The sequence below is a fragment of the Tachyglossus aculeatus genome, chromosome 21 (genome assembly GCF_015852505.1).
Source record: "Tachyglossus aculeatus isolate mTacAcu1 chromosome 21, mTacAcu1.pri, whole genome shotgun sequence".
Classification (NCBI taxonomy): Eukaryota; Metazoa; Chordata; class Mammalia; order Monotremata; family Tachyglossidae; genus Tachyglossus; species Tachyglossus aculeatus.
In genome coordinates, this window is record NC_052086.1 from 61,877,097 (window position 1) to 61,897,353 (window position 20,257).

Consider the following 20,257-nt stretch of genomic DNA (forward strand, 5'->3'; position numbering starts at 1 on the left):
CGTTCAAGCCCCAGTAGGACAGAGACCCTGGCTGGGGTGGGACTCAAGAGTCATGTCCAGAAAACAAAAACGTCACCTTAAAGGCCCGGGTAGGAGCATTTGAAACGTGTAAACTGTGGGGGGCTGGAAACTGGAAAGTTGTTTCTAACTGGTGGGACCCAAGTGCCTGGGCTTTTTAAAGCTAACACCCCAAGTCTCAATCCAGCAAGAACAGGCAGAAGGTCTGACTACGTGAGCTCGGTCCAGGGGGTGAAGGGACGGCACCTAGGCCACTCTGAGCAGCGTCCGGGAGGCCGGGGGAAGAATCTGCTCAAGGGCAGGGCTGCCTCCCTCCTTCCCGGCTGCCATTGCCGAGGATCTCCGTCAAGCCTCCTGGGGCTCCCCTGAAACATCCACTCGGACGCAAGCTTTCTCTCGTTCACAAGGGGACGGAGAAGGGGGCCACAGGTGCGTGTGGGGCAAGGGGGAAACAGTGAAACAAGATCCTTTTATCGCATCTTAGGGCCGGGGCTCACATTCCCGCCACGAGCAGCCAAAGGCCACTGAGGAATGGCCACTGTAGGTGGTGAAGCACCATGTCTCTGGGCCGCCCAGGCGCCGATTCTCGTCCCGGCTGAGAAAGGACTCTGGCACAAAGTGCGTGAGACCATCTCCCTCCCACCCCTTCCCCTCTCAACAGGCCACCGCCCCCCTCCCGCCTCCCCCCTCCCTCCGTACCGCCCCGGCTCCTGGGACGCGGCACTACGACGCGGCCGAGAAGGGCACCGAGGCGGACGAGAGCTCGGCCGACTTGACGATGGTGATGACGCTGGTCGTGGCGACTTTGGTGGGGGCGATGGGTCCCCGGGCCACGGTGCGGGCGAACGTCTGCAGCGCCTCGTACTTGGAGCGCAGGGCGTCCAGCTCCAGCTTCATGCTGCTGTTCTCCCGCGCCAGCTTCTCGACCTCCTGCTGCAGCTCCACCCGCTGCCGCTCCAGCTCCTCCTTCTGCGTCACACGCTTGATGCGGCAGCTGGCGGCGTAGCCCCGGTTCTTGAGCGTGCGGCGCCGCTGCTTGAGGCGGATCACCTCCTCCTTGGTGAGGCCCCGCAGGTGCTGGTTGAGCTCCCGCACCGACATGGACACCAGCTCATCGTCGCTCAGGACCGGGGCGTTCTCTCCTGACTCCTTCTTGACCTGCACGGCGGTAACGGCACACGGTTTCAACGGCAGGAAGATAACGGTCAGCCCGCCGTTGGGTAGAGACTGTCTCTGTTGCCGAACTGTACTTTCCAAGCGCTTAGCACAGTGCTCTGCACACAGTGAGTGCTCAATAAATATGACTGAATGAACGAACGGGGCCGGGGAAACAAAGGGGCCGGCGGGACCCGTCGTCTTGGCCAAAAGAGAGGCGTGGGGTAGCCTGAGGGTCGGCGATGCTTTTTGGCTTTATGGCCGGTGGTCCAATGGAAAGGAGTGGATTCTGGGGTGAGAGGAGGGAGAGGAGAGCTAGGCCCATGCAGAGCGGTGCGGCCGTTTCTGAGTTGGAGCATGGCCCGCGGGCTGCCGCATCATATCACCATTCTGAGGCAGGAATACAGCCCACCTCTCCAAAGGGTATGGGCCACCTGGCCTGGAAATGGTCAATGTTACCGAATAAGCCAGTCGGGGTGGGCCCGATTGAGAATCCGCCCAGGATAAGGGGATGGACCCAATCATCCCTTATGAGAAAACAAATAAAAAAAAATGCCCTGGACTCTTCCACTGAGACAAGCTGGCAGGATATTGGCTTTAAGCCTCCCTCAGCGAGGTTGCACTTTCCAGAGTAAACTTGCAAATCCCAACTTCTTGTCCCTAGGAACCATCGTCTCTAGCCTGACCCAAGCTGGCTTCTGGAGACCTCCAAGATCGCTTTAGAGGACTCCCATCTGAGAATTAGTCTCGATCGACATTACTGAGTTTGGGATTTCCAGCTATCAGGCATGATGAAATAACAGGGATTTAGGAAGTGGCAGACAAAATTTTGCTCTTAAAATCCTCTTCCTCCTCCTCCTCTTGGGCCTCACCCTAGTCCATCATTTGTTGTTTAAAGAATAGTCTGTGCATCTTGGGAGGGTAGGGTCTGCAGAGAAGCCCAGCCCAAACCCATCAAAACATCACTCGAAGAAAAGATAGCCGAAGCCGGCACCGCGGGGCCTTCGAGTAAACCAGAATACAGAAAGCCCATCTGGGCTAGCGGGAACCCTGCTCCTGTACCACATCGGGTGTCCCCAAATTCTCTGGTGGTGGTGAAGGGGCTGGGGAAGAAAAAGGGGCAGGTCACCCAAAGGGCAGTGCCCAACAGGACCTCTACATTCACAGGGTGAAACAGAATACATACTAGGCCGGCAAACCCAAGAAGCACCTGTAAAGACTGCAGGCACAAGACGATGTGCATGTACTTTCCAAGTGCTTAGTACACTGCTCTGCACACAGTAAGCACTCACTAAATACGACTGAATGAATGAGTGGCTCCTTCCCCTTCCTCTCCCTGGAGGCCAGTCAATCAATTGTATTTATTGAGCACTTACTCTGTGCAGAGCACTGTACTAAACACTTGGAAGAGTAAACGTAACAGAATTGGAGGATATGTTTCCTGCCCACACAGGTTGGCCCTTTTGAACCGAACCAGAACAGTGTGACAGAGAAAGTCTCACATACTTCGTCCATGAGAACCCGGTAATGAACCTTTCCCAGGCCCTGGCTCTTTGGGCACATGCCGCTCAGACACCACTGGCTATGAGGGGAAATGATGCTCCTCAAACCTACCCGTTGGCAGCTGGGGACGGGTGGGAAGCCAACAAGCAAGATGCTACACGACACCACGCTCTGAGCTCTTTGGAAGGAAGATGCTTTGTATATTCAAGAGATTAGTCCTATGGAACATGTGCAATTCGGGAAAATCAGCACCTTCCCCCAAGGCTCTGGAAGTCGTGGAATCCGATTAGAACTGCATGAAGTGGGCCTCTTCCTTACCTTTAATGCCTTGTTTGGCTTGGGGTTAGTCGTCATAACCTGAGCACAGTCGCCTGGACCAAACTGCTCGGAAATTGCAACTAGGAAAAACAAAACGACACCTCGGTTAAGCACTGGATTAGAAGGGGGCAGGATTCATTACAGCACAAGTTCTCCTAAACTAGCACCAAAGACCGTAGGGGGGAGGGGGGCTGAGGAAGCACGGTCCTTTTCTTCCCAGAGATGTAGCTGGGCACCTGCCTTGACTTCAGGCATTTTGAAATAATTTCAGAGATGGGCCTGGATACGGAAGGCCACAATTTCTAATCACTCCCAGTGGCCAGGCCAAGCCTGGGCCCGGCCAGATAGGTAAATCGATCGAACAATCAATCAGTCAATCAATCCTATTTGGCCCCAAAGACACCCTAAGGGCTGAGAATGTCATTCGGTTTCTACTGGAAATCGGGGGGCTTGGCCGTCTGCGCTGAGGAAGCCCATGTGGCGGGGCTCACGGGTTTGGCCAAGGGCAGCCACCCAGGGGTAAGCGCACCACCGACCTGACTCATTTAGCATCTCCCCCCCCTCCATCAGACGCTGACCCCACTTCCCCTCCGGCACAGGGCCACGAGACTGCCAGGGGCTTGGGGGTGAAACGCGGGGTCCGTCAGCAATCGCGGCCTCCTCTCTCTCGACTCCTTTAGGGCAAGGGCAGAAATCAATTTTCGGAGGCAATGGAGATGTTGTCGGGTTTCTAACAGTGAAGAGACAATTTGCAGATGGCAGTGAGTATCTGTGCCTGTTGCCCGGGCAGCTCTGCTGCTCCCTACGTCACTCTCCCGTTTTAAAACACATGATCTTTCCCTTCCCCTTCCCGGCTCTACCCATCAGCCCGAAGGCTTCTCTGGGAACATGCAGGAGAGGATCTGGAGAGACACCGATCCTGGCTCTCATCTAATTGATTCCAAGTCCCTCTAGGTTGGGAGCACCCGCCGTCCGGGGCTGGCCCGAGCCCCATCTCCTTGCACCCTGCCCACCAAGTGGGAGCAAAATCCCGTCAGGTGAGCTTGCCACCCATCACACACCTACCGTGGGAGAGGGCGCCGCAGCAGTGACATGACATCACCACCCCCGCCTACACTGCCTCCGGCATCCTGACCCGGGAGACCTGGAGATGGAGGTGAGACTTGGTCTTGGACTGTCCCGTCGCCTCTGCCGAGTCCAGGGGCCGGAACGCCAGATGGGCAGCAGCAGCAGCGGACGGGTGGACAGACGGAGCGCACACAGACTGTCTGGCGGGAGCTCTCCCCCAGCTCCCGTTCCCCTCCGCCGCCCTCCCTTCTCATTTTCACGTCTGCATTGTGTCACACATTCTAATCATTCATGAAAAACCCAGCCAAAGCATCCCAAGCATGATTCCCCTCTGATAGTTGCCATGGTGACCTTGGGAAAGTAGCCAACCCCGAGACGGTAGCCATGGAAACGGAGAAGCCCAAAAGCAATAATGACTTTGGGTCATGTCTGCACAGAGCCATCACGAGGTCGGAGAGTAAACAAACTCATTCATATCATCAAACGGCTTGGGCCGGGGGCTCGGGGGCCAAGAAGGGACGACAGAGACGGTGGATTTGCCTGCCAGCTCCGTCTCCTTCGCCGTACCAGTTGGGACTCTCAAACCTTAGGCTGAATTAACACGACTAGGGAAAGGGAACATCCGAGACAAGGGCCAGTTAAAGGGGTTTCTGGCGCCTCTGAGGATGGACCCCGCATCTGGGCTGGAGAAGGAGCGGTCATTTTCCATCTCTCCGTCTGCCATGCTCTCTCCGAGTCCGTCTTGCTTTCTTTCCTCCCTGCGGCCCAGGCTGCCGAGAGACGAGCCGTGAGAAAAAAGTCCCCGGCACAAGTCCCTCTTCTGCGGCAGACCCCGGAACCCTCTGCCCTCTGAATCTGCCTTGCATTCACTCTCACCCACCTCTAAAAGGCAGGGAGACGGAACAACCAAGCCTCCGCAGAGCAACACTATAGGAAGATCCTAAAGGATACAACTCTTCATCAAAACTTGATTGTTGCCACCTAGAGTGGACGATGCCTTCAAGAGAATTGGCGGGGTGCGCTGGGGAGGGAGAGGGGTCGCAGGCATCCTAAGAGAAGCAGCGTGGCGGAGTGGATAGAGCACGGGCCTGGGCGTCGGAAGGTCATGGGTTCTAATTCCTGCTCCGCCACCTGTCTGCTGTGTGACCTTGGACAAGTCACTTCATTTCTCTGGGCCTCAGTTACCTCATCCGGAAAATGGGGATTAAGATTGTGAGCCCCATGTGGGACAGGAAATGCGTCCAACCTGATTAGGTTGTATCAACCCCGGCGCTTGGAACAGTGCTTAACACGTAGTCAGCGCTTAACAAATACCATCATATATAAAGGTTCAAATGGATTTCTTAGAGTTTACGAAATGGGGCCAGATGGCAGAATTCTTTTAAAGGTGCTGCTGAAAACAGAAATGTATGGGTTGGGAGGTGCAGAAACCAATTTTCTGGCCCCACCTAAACCCCACACAGGTCTTCCCATTCCGCCTTCCCACCCACCGGTTTTATCTGATCTGACTGGTGCGCTGTCTGGCCCACGTGCTGGAAATGAAGAGTTTGTAGAAAGAGTCAGGAGCCAACACCGTTCAGATTGCCCCAGTGACAGACCTGCTGGAGCCTGGCAGCTGGGATGGTGAGCAAAAACATTTCCATGTCAAAAAGGAACAGGAGGCAATCCTTATTCCAACACAGGAGCCTGCACGCACACGCAAACACATGCACACACACACACACACACACACACACACACACACACACGCACACAGAGCGTCACAGTACAAGGCCCTGCAGTTAGTTGGTGACATAGTTATGCAGTGAGTCATCAGCTGTTTACAGTTTGAGAGCTCACATTCCCACAGTACCAGAAACCCCTCCCATCCCTACAAGGATACGCACACTCCCAGGCCTCACAGCCTGTACTTGGCAGAGCCAAACCGGAAAAGTCGAGTCAAAGGAGAGAAGGGGGATCTCCGCTTTCACTCGGGGATTACACAAAAGGCCTTTTGCTTTCTGCCCATTGGACTGACAAGACCCTCTCTGGGCTAGATGCGTAGAAAAGCTGAAAACCACTGGTTGCTCAGAGCCTATGAGAAACAAAGTCAGGAAGAGGCGGATGGGAAGGGAGGCTGAGGAGTCCAAAACGGGTTCCAACTGATGTCCTAGGTGAGAGAGCAGGGTAGGTCTGGAAATATCCAAAAGCCAAGATGTCTGCGGCCCATCGCGCTTCTCACGGCTGTTAGGTACACGGCTCTGTCGCTTGGTGGTTTTTCCTTATGCACTTGAGCAGGGACGCAGAAGCAGAATTAGGAAATGCTCTTCCCACAACACGCTGGATAAGGCCCGGCAGTCACGGGCATGACATCGGGCACGAGACGACCACTATGATGAGAGTCTTCCCTGACCGAGTTTCCAAAAGAACATTACCCCCACGTCAGAGAGTTGAGATCAGTCCCAGTTGGACTACTCGCTGGCTGCTTAGAAACCTGTGCTTTCTGGCTCACTGTGGGTTGCCGCCCAAGAAACAGCAAAGAACAGGTCACTCTCTGTGTGTTTCTACGGTGCCTAGCACCATAGAATCTAAGTGTTTTGACAAGCCCGCTATTTTTGCATAAAACAATATCAAGGAGGGAAAAAAAGAGCTGAGAGAGCAAGGCCTATAGTCACTGCTGGGGCAGAGCAAATGAAGATGGGGAGGAGAATCAGGCAGTGTGGAGGTAAATAAGGTGGAGCACCAAACTCAAAACCCAAACTATCCTTTCCCCATCTCAGTTTTCTTTGTGGCAAATCCTGCTGCAAGGCAAAATATCTGATCTTGAGGAAAACGGGTCTCCACTCACTCTGAATGGAGAACAGATTTTTCCTAGAAAATCTAGCATGTAAATAGAATGTACTGGGATCTTGTAGAAAGCAGACTATTTGTTCACCTGGACTGGTGGTTCAGAGACCTTTCTTTAGAGATCTTTACCTTATGAACTGAACTTTCCTGAATCTTTTTTTTTAATGGTATTTGTTAAACGCTTACAATGTGCTAAGCTCTATACTACATGCTGATAGAGTTTGGACACAATAGTCCTTGTCCCACATGGGGCTCAGAGTCTTAATTCCCATTTTACAGATGAAATAACGGAGGCACAGGGAAGTTAAGTGAGTTGCCCAGTGGACATGTGGCAGAGCCGGGATTAGAACCCAGGTCCTCTGACTCCCAGGCCTATCCTCCTTCCTCTAGGCCACGCTGCTTCTCAAACATAAATCTTGGGTAGAGTAAGGTTCTAGGCCCAGAATTTAGGGTAAAGAGGAATCCAGGGTTGACTAAGAATTTATACAAGATCAGCAGTGGTTGAGCTTCTTTGGCTGAAGAATGCTTGAGTTAGATGTTTTTCTGATTTGTGATGTTTTCTTCCATTTTATTTTGATTTTCACATGTTTCTTCCATTGGAGGCCCTTGTGAACTTTTTTTTTTAAAAAAGAGCCAAGACAAAGTAGTTCCAATCTTCACTTACTCCATTTATAACTATTTGTACCTATGTTATTGGCTTTATGCCTCCCAACACCTAAAGTTCATAACTGAAAATATTTTATAATTTAAAAGGATCTAAAAATCATTGAAGACATGAAAACAAGCGGATCATCTGGGATCCTTATTGAGGGAAGTAAACCTAAAATGACACGTTTGATTCTGTGCCCCAAATGAAGATTTCCAGATTTAGGGGTTTTCATAGCAGCAGAAGTAATTCCAGTGCCAGGAAGTTCCGCAAGGAATATATTCTGCCTCCCGTTTCCCAAAATGGCAGTTGAGAACTGTAGCGGAAATATCCTGGTTTCCCAAAAGAGAACCTTCACAGAAGAGGAAGAGAAAGGGGAGAGTGGAAGAGAATGAGGATGAAGGAGGAGAAAGCCATCTGGAGAGTGAGGCCCAGGTGGGTTAAGCGGCAGTGAAGGAATAGGAATTAGAGTTCCTCCTCCCAGATTGGTGGTTAATCCACTGTTACTCCAAGATAATCCTACATGCTAAAAATTTGCATCCCTCAGGAAACAAAATGATTCCCAAATATACCTGTCCTTGCTGACGCTAAGCAAATGAGAAGTTCATAGGGAAACACTGTGGTCTAGAGGACACAGCACAGGACTGGGAGTCAGAAGGACATGGGTTCTAATCCTCACTCCACCACTTGTTTTCCATGTCATCTTGGGCAAGTCACTTTACTTCTCTGTACCTCAGTTATCTCATCTCTAAAATGGGGATTCAGACTGTGAGTGCCACCCGGGACATGGACTGTGTCCAACCTGATAAGCTTGCATCTATTCCAGTGCTTTATCATTGTCTGAGCTCAGAGCAAGCACTCAACAAATAGCATAAAGAAAAACAAAAAGTTAGCGTGAGCCACAAGCAGCAGATTCAGTGAAGCTGATGAAGAAGATACTGGTTCTCATTTACCAAATGTTGACAGGAATTAGACTGAAAGGGAAACTAACATTGTGTGGCATTTCTACGGGTTATGATGTACCTTGGCATTTGATTTTAAGTATTCGCTTTAGCACATAAAACCCTTGGTGGTTGAGATCCTGGTTATCGCAGAAAGTCTGCACGCTCCCGGACTCAGTCCTTCCAGAAGGTGGATTGTCACTAGATAGAACACCGTTAGGAAATGCTCATCTGACAATGCAATGCGACGGCAGAAGAAATGGTTGGGCACCAGTGTGCATCCTCAGTCCAGGTACGTAAACTGCGATGAGAGGCTTCCTTAACGTGCGGCTTGACAGAAACATAATGCCCACATCACAGGAGAACTGAGGACAGTTACACTCCATCTCAGCAGGCTGCTGGGACACAGGGAAGTTAAGTGAGCATTAGCATTAGCTAGGGATCTGGACTGCAAAATCCCCTCTAGACTGTAAGCTCCTCGTGGGCGGGGAACATGTCTACTGACTCTGTTATAATGTACTCTCCCAAGTGCCTAGTACAGTGCTCAGTACACAGTATGTGCTCAATAAATCCCACTGACTGATGTCTTAGTCACATCCCATTTTACATTTGGCTATTGGGATACACTCTCTATTTTTCCTCCACAGCCATAAAGCAAGCCACACTGCCACCTGATATCTAGTACGTAGATCTAGCAGAGGATGCTTAATTGCTTAATTTGTTTCAGATTCGTTAAGTCCTTGCTATGTGCCAGGCACTGTACTACGCGCTGGGGTAGATACAAGTTAATAAGATTGACCACAGTATCTGTCCCACACAGGGCTCACAGTCTTAATCCCCACTTTACAGAGGCGGTAACTAGGCACAAAGAACTTGCCCAAAGTCACAGAGCAGACAAGTGGCAGAGCTGGGATTAGAACACAGGTCCTTCTGACTAGACTGCACCTGAATCACATCCGATGACTACAGCTGAAAGGTGAATTGGGAATAGCTGAAGTGAGTGTCATGTGCTACTTCCCTGGCCCCTGAAGTCAGAGCTACAAGCATCAGCGGAATGGAGAACAAGGAAAGACTTTCATATCGTCGAGAGGAAAACTGAAGCTCAAAATTCCCCTTCCTGAAGTTCTTCAAAGGTAGGTGAGATAATACCGGTTAGAACACTGGATGACATACTGATCTTTTCCTACAATTCAGTCTGATGGACCCTGGTTTTCTGTGCATTCACAATGTACTTTTAAGCTTTTCAAGTATTTCATTTGCTGATAGCTTTGCTATCGGAAGGCCGGTCAGCTTGAGGCTTATGAGAAGGTAAGTGGTGTTGACTGGCCTCTTAAATATCAGTCCAGTATGCTTCAGTACCCAAGAAGGCCAACCGAATCCTGGGCACTATTAGAAGCTGATGGAAAAGTAATCGTTTGCCACTTAAAACCACGGTATGCCTACAGCTGGAATATAGCAGATAGTTCTGGTCAGTGTAAATTACTAGTCAGTGAGAAGCATCGAGACTTAGTGGAAAGAACACGGGCCTGGGAATAGGAAGGTCATGGGTTCTAATCCTGGCTCCACCGCTTGTCTGATGTGTGGCCTTAGGCAAGTCACTTCACTTCTCTGTGCCTCAGTTACCTCATCTTTAAAAGGGGGATTAAGATTGTGAGCCCTATGATGAGCAGGAGCTGTGTCCAACCCAATTTGCTTGTGTCCCTCCCAGAGCTTAATACAGTGCCTGGCACATAATAAGCACCTACAAATACCAAAATTAGTTATAATTGGAGTAAGTGAAGATTGGAACTCAGGTCCCTCTGATTCTCAGCCCCATGTGGGATATGGGCGGTGTCCAACCTGTTTAACTTGTATCTACCCCTGTACTTAGAATGCCTGGCACATGGTAATATATACATAGTAAAATATCTCCCATTAAGAAAGGGCAGGACAGGCAGAGAGAAAGGTGAGTCACGCTCTCCCAGCTGGCCAGCTTTCCATTTCCTTTATGGACCGAAACCTGAATTCAGCAGCAAAACATGCTTTCAGGAACCTTCAGATTTGGAGACTGCCAGGACACGATGCCCTCCCCAGGGAATGCCTGGATGGGGATCAGACAGCCCTGCCTGATTGGTAAACAGACTCGGCAGATGCAGCAGAGATTAAGGCGGCAGATGCTTATGTGGTCACAGGGTCTCTCAAACATAAGAAAGACCCCATGAGAGGTGCTAGAGAAGGGAATGAGATAGTGACTCCTGACCCGCTGTACAAGGTCCAAGGATTCTCCCCTCAGTCCAACAGTCTCAAGTATGAAGCGGACATTTTCTCCTAGGCAGGATCTCTGGCTTTATATTATAAATGCAAACTCTCCTTATCAGGGTAACAATTTATATTTAGTCTTAGTGAAAAAGGAGAGGGACTCCCGACTGGAGGGATGAAGAGGTGAAGATCTAAGCGATGAAGGTGAAGTTTCTTTGATTCATACAGCCATCATCAACATTTATCTACTTAAACGTTCACAGGACAGGAAACTGCTGGCCATAGCCGCTTTTCTCAGCCCCCTCTCTCCATGCCCATTCTCCAAAAAAATATACAGATCTGAGAGTCCACTTATGAAGCGGGGCTCTCTCTATCAACATGTTAGAGCCTGTAGGATGCTACATGTGGTTTCTTCCAAATGCCAGTATTGTTAAAACTGTATCTGCACATATCGGATGGATAGTCTTGAGTGGGATCCCTACGAAAGAAACTGAAAACTGATTGCTAAAGGTGGAGGACAGGAGAGAAGGATTATTACACATAAGCATACCATATCCCCTCAAATCTGATGTCCCCCAAGTAAAATATACCTATTATAGTAAGAAAGCGAACAGATCAATTTCTGCCTTGGAGTAGTAAAAGTGGCAAGAGATTAATGAGGCACAGCAAAACCTCTTCAAAGGGGCTACCCTGAGAAGACTGACAGAGCAGCTCTCATGGAGAGGAAGTAAAGGTGGGCTACCGAGAACAACAGAAGCTTCAATATAGGAAGGTTTAGAGAAACAGCATTGCTCAGTAGAAAGAGCACGGGCTTTGGAGTCAGAGGTCATGGGTTCAAATCCCTGTTCTGCCAATTGTCAGCTGTGTGACTTTGGGCAAGTCACTTAACTTCTCTGTGCCTCCGTTACCTCATCTGTAAAATGGGGATTAACTGTGAGCCCCCTGTGCGACAACCTGATCACCTTGTAACCTCCCCAGAGCTTAGAGCGGTGCTTTGTACATAGTAAGTGCTTAATAAATGCCATTATTATTTATTATTATTAAGTTGGTTAAAAAAGGTGGGTTTTTTTCTGATTGGGACCATGGAACACACAAATGAACATCAAAATATTCTCTTTGGGAGCCTGAAGGTTTGCCAAAACAAAAAGGTAGTACTGGATTGTCTGGCAAATGTAAATAAAATTCTAGAACAGGAGCAAGTGAACACAGTACTTTTGCTCCCATCGGCCACCTAGAGTTTTTACCATAAGGGGTGACAGTTTTCAATTTGCCTTCTAGAGATTTGGGAGCCGAAGAAGACCACACTTTCTGAACTCAGTACAATACAGTACTCGGTTCTCCGCCAAACTAGCTCTCTTCCTCCCTTCACGGCCCTACTGAGAGTTCACCTCCTCCAGGAGGCCTTCCCAGACTGAGCCCCTTCCTTCCTCTCCCCCTTGTCCCCCTCCCCATCCCCCCATCTTACCTCCTTCCCTTCCCCACAGCACCTGTATGTATGTATATGTTTGTACATATTTATTACTCTATTTATTTATCTTGTACATATCTATTCTATTTATTTTTTGTTAGTATGTTTGGTTTTGTTCTCTGTCTCCCCCTTCTAGACTGTGAGCCCGCTGTTGGGTAGGGACTGTCTCTATGTGTTGCCGACTTGTACTTCCCAAGCGCTTAGTACAGTGTTCTGCCCACAGTAAGCGCTCAATAAATACGATTGATTGATTCTCTAGATGATAAGCTCCTGGTGGGCAGGGACGGTGACTACCATACTGTACTTTTTGCAGGCGCTTGGTGACAGTGCTCCTGGGCACAGTAAGTGCTCAATATATACCACTGATCAACTCCCACACACCCAACCTAGGAAACCTAAATTACGTCTCTTCTGAAGAGCACTGAGGCCACTTGGTAACTCTTTATTAACGAATGCTCTCAGCACTGATAATAAGCAGAAGCTCTTCTTCCCTGTCAGGTGAAGTCAGGGTTAACGTCCCTTTCCGTTTCCCGCCCCCTTGCCTCTGGGCACTGACAAGCAAGGCCATTGGATGAGGGACCTTGCCAGTCAAATGGAGGAAGTGAATGCAGAAGGCAGGCCCTTCAGCATCACAGAGGGGACAGGGAGAGACAGTGTGGGTGCCCTCAGGAGAAGCGGCAGTGCGGAAGCAGTAAGGTAAATCCATTAAACCCTAAGCGAGATGACCGGTCCCGGGGATGCTGGGGACTCCTGCCCTCTTGGTTCACGAGCTCACAGGGCCTCCAGGGGCAAGGAGCGGGCAACCGGTTTCCTTCGGGGCATTTGGTCACCCGTGCCTTCCTCTCAAAAGTACTTTGGGCTTGTAGGCTGACCTGCGGTGGGAGGGGGAAGAGGCCGAAGAGCAAAGAGGCAAAGGAGCTTACTTCCGTTTCTCCCAAAACCGGTTGGAGGAGACACCACCCATTTTCCGACTGGGCCGCCTTTCCCGTTTACACGCACTTGTTGAGAATGCTAGCGCACCCCCTCTTGGCATCGGGGAGTGGGAAATTCGTTTTACTGCTTGGAATTTTTTGTTACGCAAGCAACTTTAAAATAGCACCTAGGAGAATACCATGCAGCCTGTGGGTGTTCAATAAAAACTCACTGATGAGGATAAAAAAAAAAATACTGTTTAATTTCAGAGATGTGGACATTTTCTAGTTTCTCTTCTCCAGAGTGGCCGGGACTGGAAGGGAGAAGCTAGACTGGAGTCAGGGGTCCTGGAATTCTACTCCCAGCTCTTCCCCTTAGGAAGTCTTCCAACTCCACTGTATTGTATTCTCCCAAGTGTTTAGTACAGTGCTCTGCACATGGTAAGAGCTCAATCAGTACCACTGATTTTTTGAAAGGGGAATAACAATTTACTTGAAAAGGGCTCTGCAATCCTGGAACGTGAGTGCAAACTTTTATCACTGCAGCTACAAACACCCCACACTGAGTTTAGCCAGTAAGTGAAACACTGTCACTGTACAATCATTCGGAAAACAGTATTTTAGTTAAGATTACGTTCTCCCTAATGTCCCATTTTCCCCAGAGTTTCCTCAAGTTTCAAACACTAGCCACAGATCCCAAGAAGTCTTTATTTTAAAATTGGTTACCACATAACAAGAGTAATCTGTAAAGGCTTCAACAAGGAAATGACTAGTCTCTGTCATCAATAGGTAAGGGGGAGGGGGGGAAATCAAGTAGCAAGAGGTTGGAGCTGGGAAGAGAGAGAGGTTGAAATAACAGCTCTTTCCCTGTGGTCATTCATTCAGTCATATTTATTGAGCACTTACTGTGTGCAGAGCACTGTACTAAGTGCTTGCAAAGTACAAGCTGGCAACATATAGACATAGTCCCTACCCAACAGTGGGCTCACAGTCTAGTCCTGCACCTTTCTCCCCCTAACCAGTCCAAATGTTAGGTTCCTACTCATCGCCTGCCACTAACTATCCAGCTCCCCACACAACTCGCAAATGACGCTCAGAGGGTATTTTTCTGGTGGGAGACAATTTGTTATAGCAGTGGACCTCAGCTGGCCCTAACCAAGCACCCTGAAGATTTGAGTACCGGCCTTACAGAACTGCTTCTTTGGGCAGAGCTCGAAAACTGGACCGAAAAAAGGAAAAAAATCAATCCAAAATATGCTTATCAGCATAAGACATCACTACTCATGCTGAGCAACCTTAACTGCAAGATTAATACCTCAAATTCAGTCTGTCACATCTCTACCCTGATGTTTGCCTGTCTCTTCATATCCCGAAGGGCAATGCAACTCTCTGACCCAAACTGGCAATATCTAGGATTAAACCCTAATCTAAAAAAAGGCTTTTCCTTTGGTCCAGGTGGCACATCATCTGCACCTCCTCCTTCTCTCTTTCAGTGTTAAAGTACTTATTATTCATTCATTCATTCATTCATATTTATTGAGCGCTTACTGTGTGCAGAGCACTCAGTATAAGCCAAACACTACTAAATTGGACCCAGTCCTTGTCCCACGTGGGACTCAATCTAAGTAGGAAAGAGAACCGGTATCAAATCCCCATTTTACAGAGAAGTGACTTACCCAAGGTCACACAGCAGGAAAGTGGCACAGCCAAATCGGAACCCGGGTCCTCTGACTGCCAGGCTTGTGCTCTTTCCATCAGGCCACACTGCACTGGAATGTGTTTAATGGGTCAGTATTTGGATCATATGGCAATCTGACAGGGAGTGGCAGCAGCCTTAACCAAAATGCACATTGCCAGCTAAGGCAGTCTCCCCAGTGGCCATCTGACAGCAGGTGCTCAAGTAACAATATCTCAGGTCGGTGACACCAGAGGAAAAAAAAAGTCATACGGAGACCTAGTTCTGGGCCATGGTTCAACGGCGGTTGAATCCAATCGGATTCGTATAACCTGGAAGAGATATAGCCCATCAACCAATGGTAATAACGGTATTTGGGGTATTTGTTAAGCACGTACTATGTGCCAGGCACTGTACTAAGCGCTGGGGTAAATAGAAGCAAATCAGGTTGGGCACAGTCCCTGTCCCACATGGGGCTCACCCTCTTAATCCCCATTTTACAGAGGAGGGAACTGAGGCACAGAAAAGTGACTTGTCCAGCTGGACAACTGGCAGAGCGGGAATTAGAACCCAGGTCCCTCTGACTCCCAAGCCCGGGCTCTGTCCGCTAGGCCATGCTGCTCCTCAGTTTACTGAGCATTTATTGAGTGCTTACTATGGGCACAGCACTGGGCGCGTGCCTTGCAACAGAGTGGGCTGAATTATTCCCTAGACTGTGTGGCCCAGGGAGGTGGCGCTTGATGATGATATAATAATAATGATGATGGCATTTAAGCGCTTACTATGTGCGAAGCACTGTTCTAAGTGCTGGGGAGGATACAAGGTGATCAGGTTGGCCCACATGGGGCTTGGTATTTCTCAAACGCTTACTATGTGCCAAGCACAGTTCTAAGTGGTGGGGGGTGGAGGGGGACATACAAGGTAATCAGGTGGTTCCATGTGGGGCTCACATTCTTAATCCCCATTTTACAGATGAAGGAACTGAGGCCCAGAGAAGTGAAGTGACTTGTCAGCTGGGTGACTTTGGGCAAGTGGCGGAGAGGGGATTAGAACCCATGACCTCTGACTCCCAAGCCTGGGCTCTTTCCACTGAGCCACGCTGCTTCTCTGTGTCTCTAGATTATGCCTCCGCCTCTTGTCGGCTGTTTGACTTTGCGCAAGTCACTTCACTTCTCTGTGCCTCAGTTCCCTCAGTTCTCAGTGAAGCAGAGTGGCTCAGTGGAAAGAGCACAGGCTTGGGAGTCAGAGGCCATGGGTTCTAATCCTGACTCCGCCACTTGTCAACTGTGTGACTTTGGGCAAGTCACTTAGCTTCTCTGGGCCTCAGTTCCCTCATCTGTAAAATGGGGATGAAGACTGTGAGCCCCACGTGGGACAACCTTATTACCTTGTATCCCCCCAAGTGCTTACAACAGTGCTTGGCACATACTAAGTGCTTAACAAATGCCATCAATATTATTATTATTATTATTCCCTCATCTGTAAAATGGGGATGAAGATTGTGAGCCCCACGTGGGACAACCTGATGATCTTCTATCTCCCCTGGTGCTTAGAACAGTGCTTGGCACATAATGAGCGCTGAACAAATGACGTCATGATGATTACTACTAATATGTCTCATCGGCTTGGACCAAGGACGATGGGTTTGGGAGGCAGAGAGGATGTTGTACGGGGGCAGGGCCGAGCCACCCGAGGGTGGCCCTAACGTTTAGCAGATCATGCCCCTCCCTGCTGGTGGCGGGGCTGGATTGGTTCGCGGGCAGCGCTCGGCCCGGGGCAGGGGTGTGTGGCTCAGTGGAAAGAGCCCGGGCTTTGGAGTCAGAGGTTATGGGTTCAAATCCCAGCTCCTCCAATTGCCAGCTGTGTGACTTGGGGCAAGTCACTTCACTTCTCTGGGCCTCAGTTCCCTCCTCCGTAAAATGGGAATGAAGACTGTGAGCCCCCCGTGGGACAACCTGCTCACCTTGTAACCTCCCCAGCGCTTAGAACAGTCTTTGCACATAGTAAGTGCTTAATAAATACTATTATTATTATTAGAACAGTGCTTTACACATTGTAAGTGCTTAATAAATGCCGTCATTATTATTATTATAATACAAGCAGCCCCGGGGGCCGGGCACAGGTGCCACCGCTCTGCCCACAGCCTTATCTGAACCGCAGGACCCCCACGCCCGGTAACTGTGGTCATTCATTCACTCATTCATTCAATCAATCGTATTTACTGAGTGCTTACTGTGTGCAGAGCACTGTACTAAGCGCTTGGGAAGTCCAAGTCGGCAACATAGAGAGATCGTCCCTACCCACCAACGGGCTCCCAGTCTAGAAGGGGGAGACAGACAACATTCATTCAATCATATTTATTGTACTAAGCGCTTGGGAAGTCCAAATCGGCAACACAGAGAGACCGTCCCTACCCACCAACGGGCTCCCAGTCTAGAAGGGGGGGCCAGGCGACATTCAATCATATTTATTGAGCGCTGACTGGGTGCGGAGCACTGTACTAGACGCTTGAAGTCCAAGTCGGCAGCATAGAGAGACAGTCCCTGCCCACCAACCGGCTCCCAGTCTAGAAGGGGGAGACAGACAACATTCAAGCACATTTATTGAGCGCTGACTGGGTGCGGAGCACTGTACTAGGCGCTTGGGAAGTGCAAGAGATAGAGAGGCGGTCCTCCCAGCCTAGAAGGGGGAGACAGACAACATTCAAGCATATGTATTGAGCGCTGCTCGGGAAGTGCAAGAGATAGAGAGGCGGTCCTCCCGGCCTAGAAGGGGGAGACAGACAACATTCAAGCACATTTATTGAGCGCTGACTGGGTGCGGGGCACTGTACTAAGCGCTCGGGAAGTGCACGAGATAGAGAGGCGGCCCTCCCAGCCTAGAAGGGGGGAGACAGACAACATTCAAGCATATTTATTGAGCGCTGACTGGGTGCGGGGCACTGTACTAAGCGTTCGGGAAGTGCACGAGATAGGCGGTCCTCCCAGTCTAGAAGAGGGAGACAGACAACATTCAAGCATATTTATTGAGCGCTGACTGGGTGCGGAGCACTGTACTAGGCGCTTGGGAAGTCCAAATCGGCAGCACAGAGAGACCGTCCCTGCCCACCAACAGGCTCACAGTCTAGAAAGGGGACACAGACAACATTCAAGCATATGTACTGAGCGATGACTGGGTGCGGGGCACTGTACTAAGCGCTTGGGAAGTGCAAGTCGGCAACACAGAGAGACTGTCCCGGCCCACCAAACGGCTCCCAGTCTAGAAGGGGAAGCCAGACAACATTCAAACACATTTATTGAGCGCTGACTGGGTGCGGAGCACTGTACTAAGCGCTCGGGAAGTGCAAGAGCTAGAGAGGCGGTCCTCCCAGCCTAGAAGGGGGAGACAGACAACATTCAAGCATATTTATTGAGCGCTGATTGGGTGCGGGGCACTGTACTAAGCGCTCGGGAAGCGCAAGAGATAGAGGCGGTCCTCCCAGCCTAGAAGGGGGAGACAGACAACATTCAAGCACATTTACTGAGCGCTGACTGGGTGAGGGGCACTGTACTAAGCGCTAGGGAAGCGCAAGAGATGGAGAGGCGGTCCTCCCGGCCTAGAAGGGGGAGACAGACAACATTCAAGCATATGTATTGAGCGCTGACTGGGTGCGGGGCACTGGACTAAGCGCTCGGGAAGTGCACGAGATAGAGAGGCGGCCCTCCCGGCCTAGAAGGGGGAGACAGACAACATTCAAGCACATTTATTGAGCGCTGACTGGGTGCGGGGCACTGGACTATTTATTTATTTATTTATTTGACTTGTACATTTCTATCCTATTTATTTTATTTTGTTGGTATGTTTGGTTCTGTTCTCTGTCTCCCCCTTTTAGACCGTGAGCCCACTGTTGGGTAGGGACTGCGTCTCCATGTGTTGCCCATTTGTACTTCCCAAGCGCCTAGTCCAGCGCTCTGCACATAGTAAGCGCTCAATAAATACGATTGATTGATTGATTGATGATTGACTAAGCGCTGGGGAAGCGCACGCGATGGAGAGGCGGTCCAGGGGGAGGCAGAGGGGCTGGTGGCCGTCGGCCGCTGACCTCAGGCGGGGGGGTCCCCGGGCACGTGTGGCCCCCCCCCCCCACCCCGGGAGGCGACACGTGCGGCGGGGCCGGGTGCTCGTCCGTCCGTCTGCGCAGGGCGGATCCCCGGCCGGGCCGGGCCGAGCCCGTCCGAACCGAACCGAACCGAGCCGAGCCGAGCCGAGCCGGGCGGGTCTTACCTGGCAGTGGCGCGCGCGGCGGGGCCTGGTGGTGGGGGGCGGCGGCGGGGACGCGCGGCGGCGGGGACGCGCAGCGGCGGCGGCGGCGGCGGGAACGCGCTTCCCTCTCCCTCCTCGCGTCCTCCGACTTGGGGAATAACACCCGCCCCCCCCCCTCCCCGCCACTCCGCCCCGCGCGCGCGCGCGCGCGCGTGCCCGGGCCCGGGCTCTGACACTCCGCTTCCGGGATCGCGCGTCAGCGCGCGTCACCGCGGCCCGCCCCCGCGCCGCACGCTCCATTCATTCACCCCACCCCCGCACCATTCACTCACTCACTCACTCATTCATTCATTCACTCACTCATTCAGTCATTCGAGCGTAAGGATTGGGCGCTCACTGCGCGCGGGGCACCGGACAAAGCGCTCTGTGCTTCAGTCAGTCCTATTTATTGAGCGCTCACTGTACGCGGGGCACCGGACTAAGCGCTCCGTGCTTCAGTCAGTCCTATTTATTGAGCGCTCACTCTGGGCGGGGCACCGGACTAAGCGCTCCATGCTTCAGTTAGCCCTATTTATTGAGCGCTCACTGTGCGCAGGGCACCGGACTAAGCGCCCAATGCTTCAGTCAGTCCTATTTATTGAGCGCTCACTATGGGCGGGGCACCGGACTAAGCGCTCCATGCTTCAGTCAGTCCTATTTATTGAGCGCTCACTGTGGGCGGGGCACCGGACTAAGCGCTCCATGCTTCAGTCAGTCCTATTTATTGAGCGCTCACTCTGGGCGGAGCACGGACTAAGCTCTCAGTGCTTCAGTCAGTCCTATGTATTGAGCGCTCACTGTGCGCCGGGCACCGGACTAAGCGCTCCGTGCTTCAGTCAGTCCTACTTAATGAGCGCTCACTGTGCGCGGGACACCGGACTAAGCGCTCCGTGCTTCAGTCAGTCCTATTTATTGAGCGCTCACTATGGGCAGAGCACCGGACTAAGCGCTCAGTGCTTCAGTCAGTCCTATTGATATTGCGCGCTCACTATAGGCAGAGCACGGACTAAGCGCTCAGTGCTTCAGTCAGTCCTATTTATTGAGCGCTCACTATGGGCAGAGCACCGGACTAAGCGCTCAGTGCTTCAGTCAGTCCTATTGATTGAGCGCTCACTGTCGGCGGGGCACCGGACTAAGCGCTACGTGCTTCAGTTAGTCCTATTTATTGAGCGCTCACTATGGGCGGAGCACCGGACTAAGCGCTCCATG

The 20,257-nt window shown here is 51.1% G+C and overlaps 2 protein-coding genes across 6 annotated transcripts in view; one reads left to right on the plus strand and one right to left on the minus strand.

The window, feature by feature from the left end:
- Positions 1–702: 702 nt before the first annotated feature.
- Positions 703–19,058, minus strand: MAFK (MAF bZIP transcription factor K). 4 transcript variants are annotated; one of them, XM_038762879.1, is made up of 4 exons: positions 5,661–5,780; positions 4,060–4,138; positions 2,995–3,074; positions 703–1,176 (listed from the first exon to the last, which is right to left on the minus strand). In XM_038762879.1, exons 2-4 carry the CDS (start codon positions 4,091–4,093, stop codon positions 742–744), a joined length of 549 nt encoding a protein of 182 aa, XP_038618807.1. In that variant the 5' UTR covers positions 4,094–4,138; positions 5,661–5,780; the 3' UTR covers positions 703–741. The 4 variants fall into 4 exon arrangements, with proteins under 4 accessions (XP_038618807.1, XP_038618809.1, XP_038618808.1 ...); XM_038762881.1 differs by lacking the exons at positions 4,060–4,138; positions 5,661–5,780 and adding an exon at positions 19,031–19,058; XM_038762880.1 differs by lacking the exon at positions 4,060–4,138 and having other exon boundaries at positions 5,553–5,780.
- The window catches only part of LOC119942223 (lysosomal alpha-glucosidase-like), a 49,205-nt gene continuing 38,415 nt past the window's right edge, over positions 9,468–20,257 (plus strand). Inside the window, exon 1 of one of the 2 annotated variants that reach the window (XM_038762876.1) lies at positions 9,468–9,608. The gene's annotated coding sequence lies outside the window, so the exon portion shown is untranslated. Of the gene's footprint in view, positions 9,609–12,780; positions 12,878–20,257 lie in introns of those variants that run through there. The other variant, XM_038762875.1, reaches the window with a different exon arrangement.

Bases quoted from the DNA above. Each gene is read 5' to 3' on its own strand.
- MAFK (XM_038762879.1), bottom strand. From the start codon at position 4,093: ATGTCATGTCACTGCTGCGGCGCCCTCTCCCACG. The intron at 3,075-4,059 runs GTAGGTGTGTGA...TGTTTTTCCTAG, and splicing joins CTGCGGCGCCCTCTCCCACG to TTGCAATTTCCGAGCAGTTT. The intron at 1,177-2,994 runs GTAAGGAAGAGG...ACCGCCGTGCAG, and splicing joins AGCCAAACAAGGCATTAAAG to GTCAAGAAGGAGTCAGGAGA.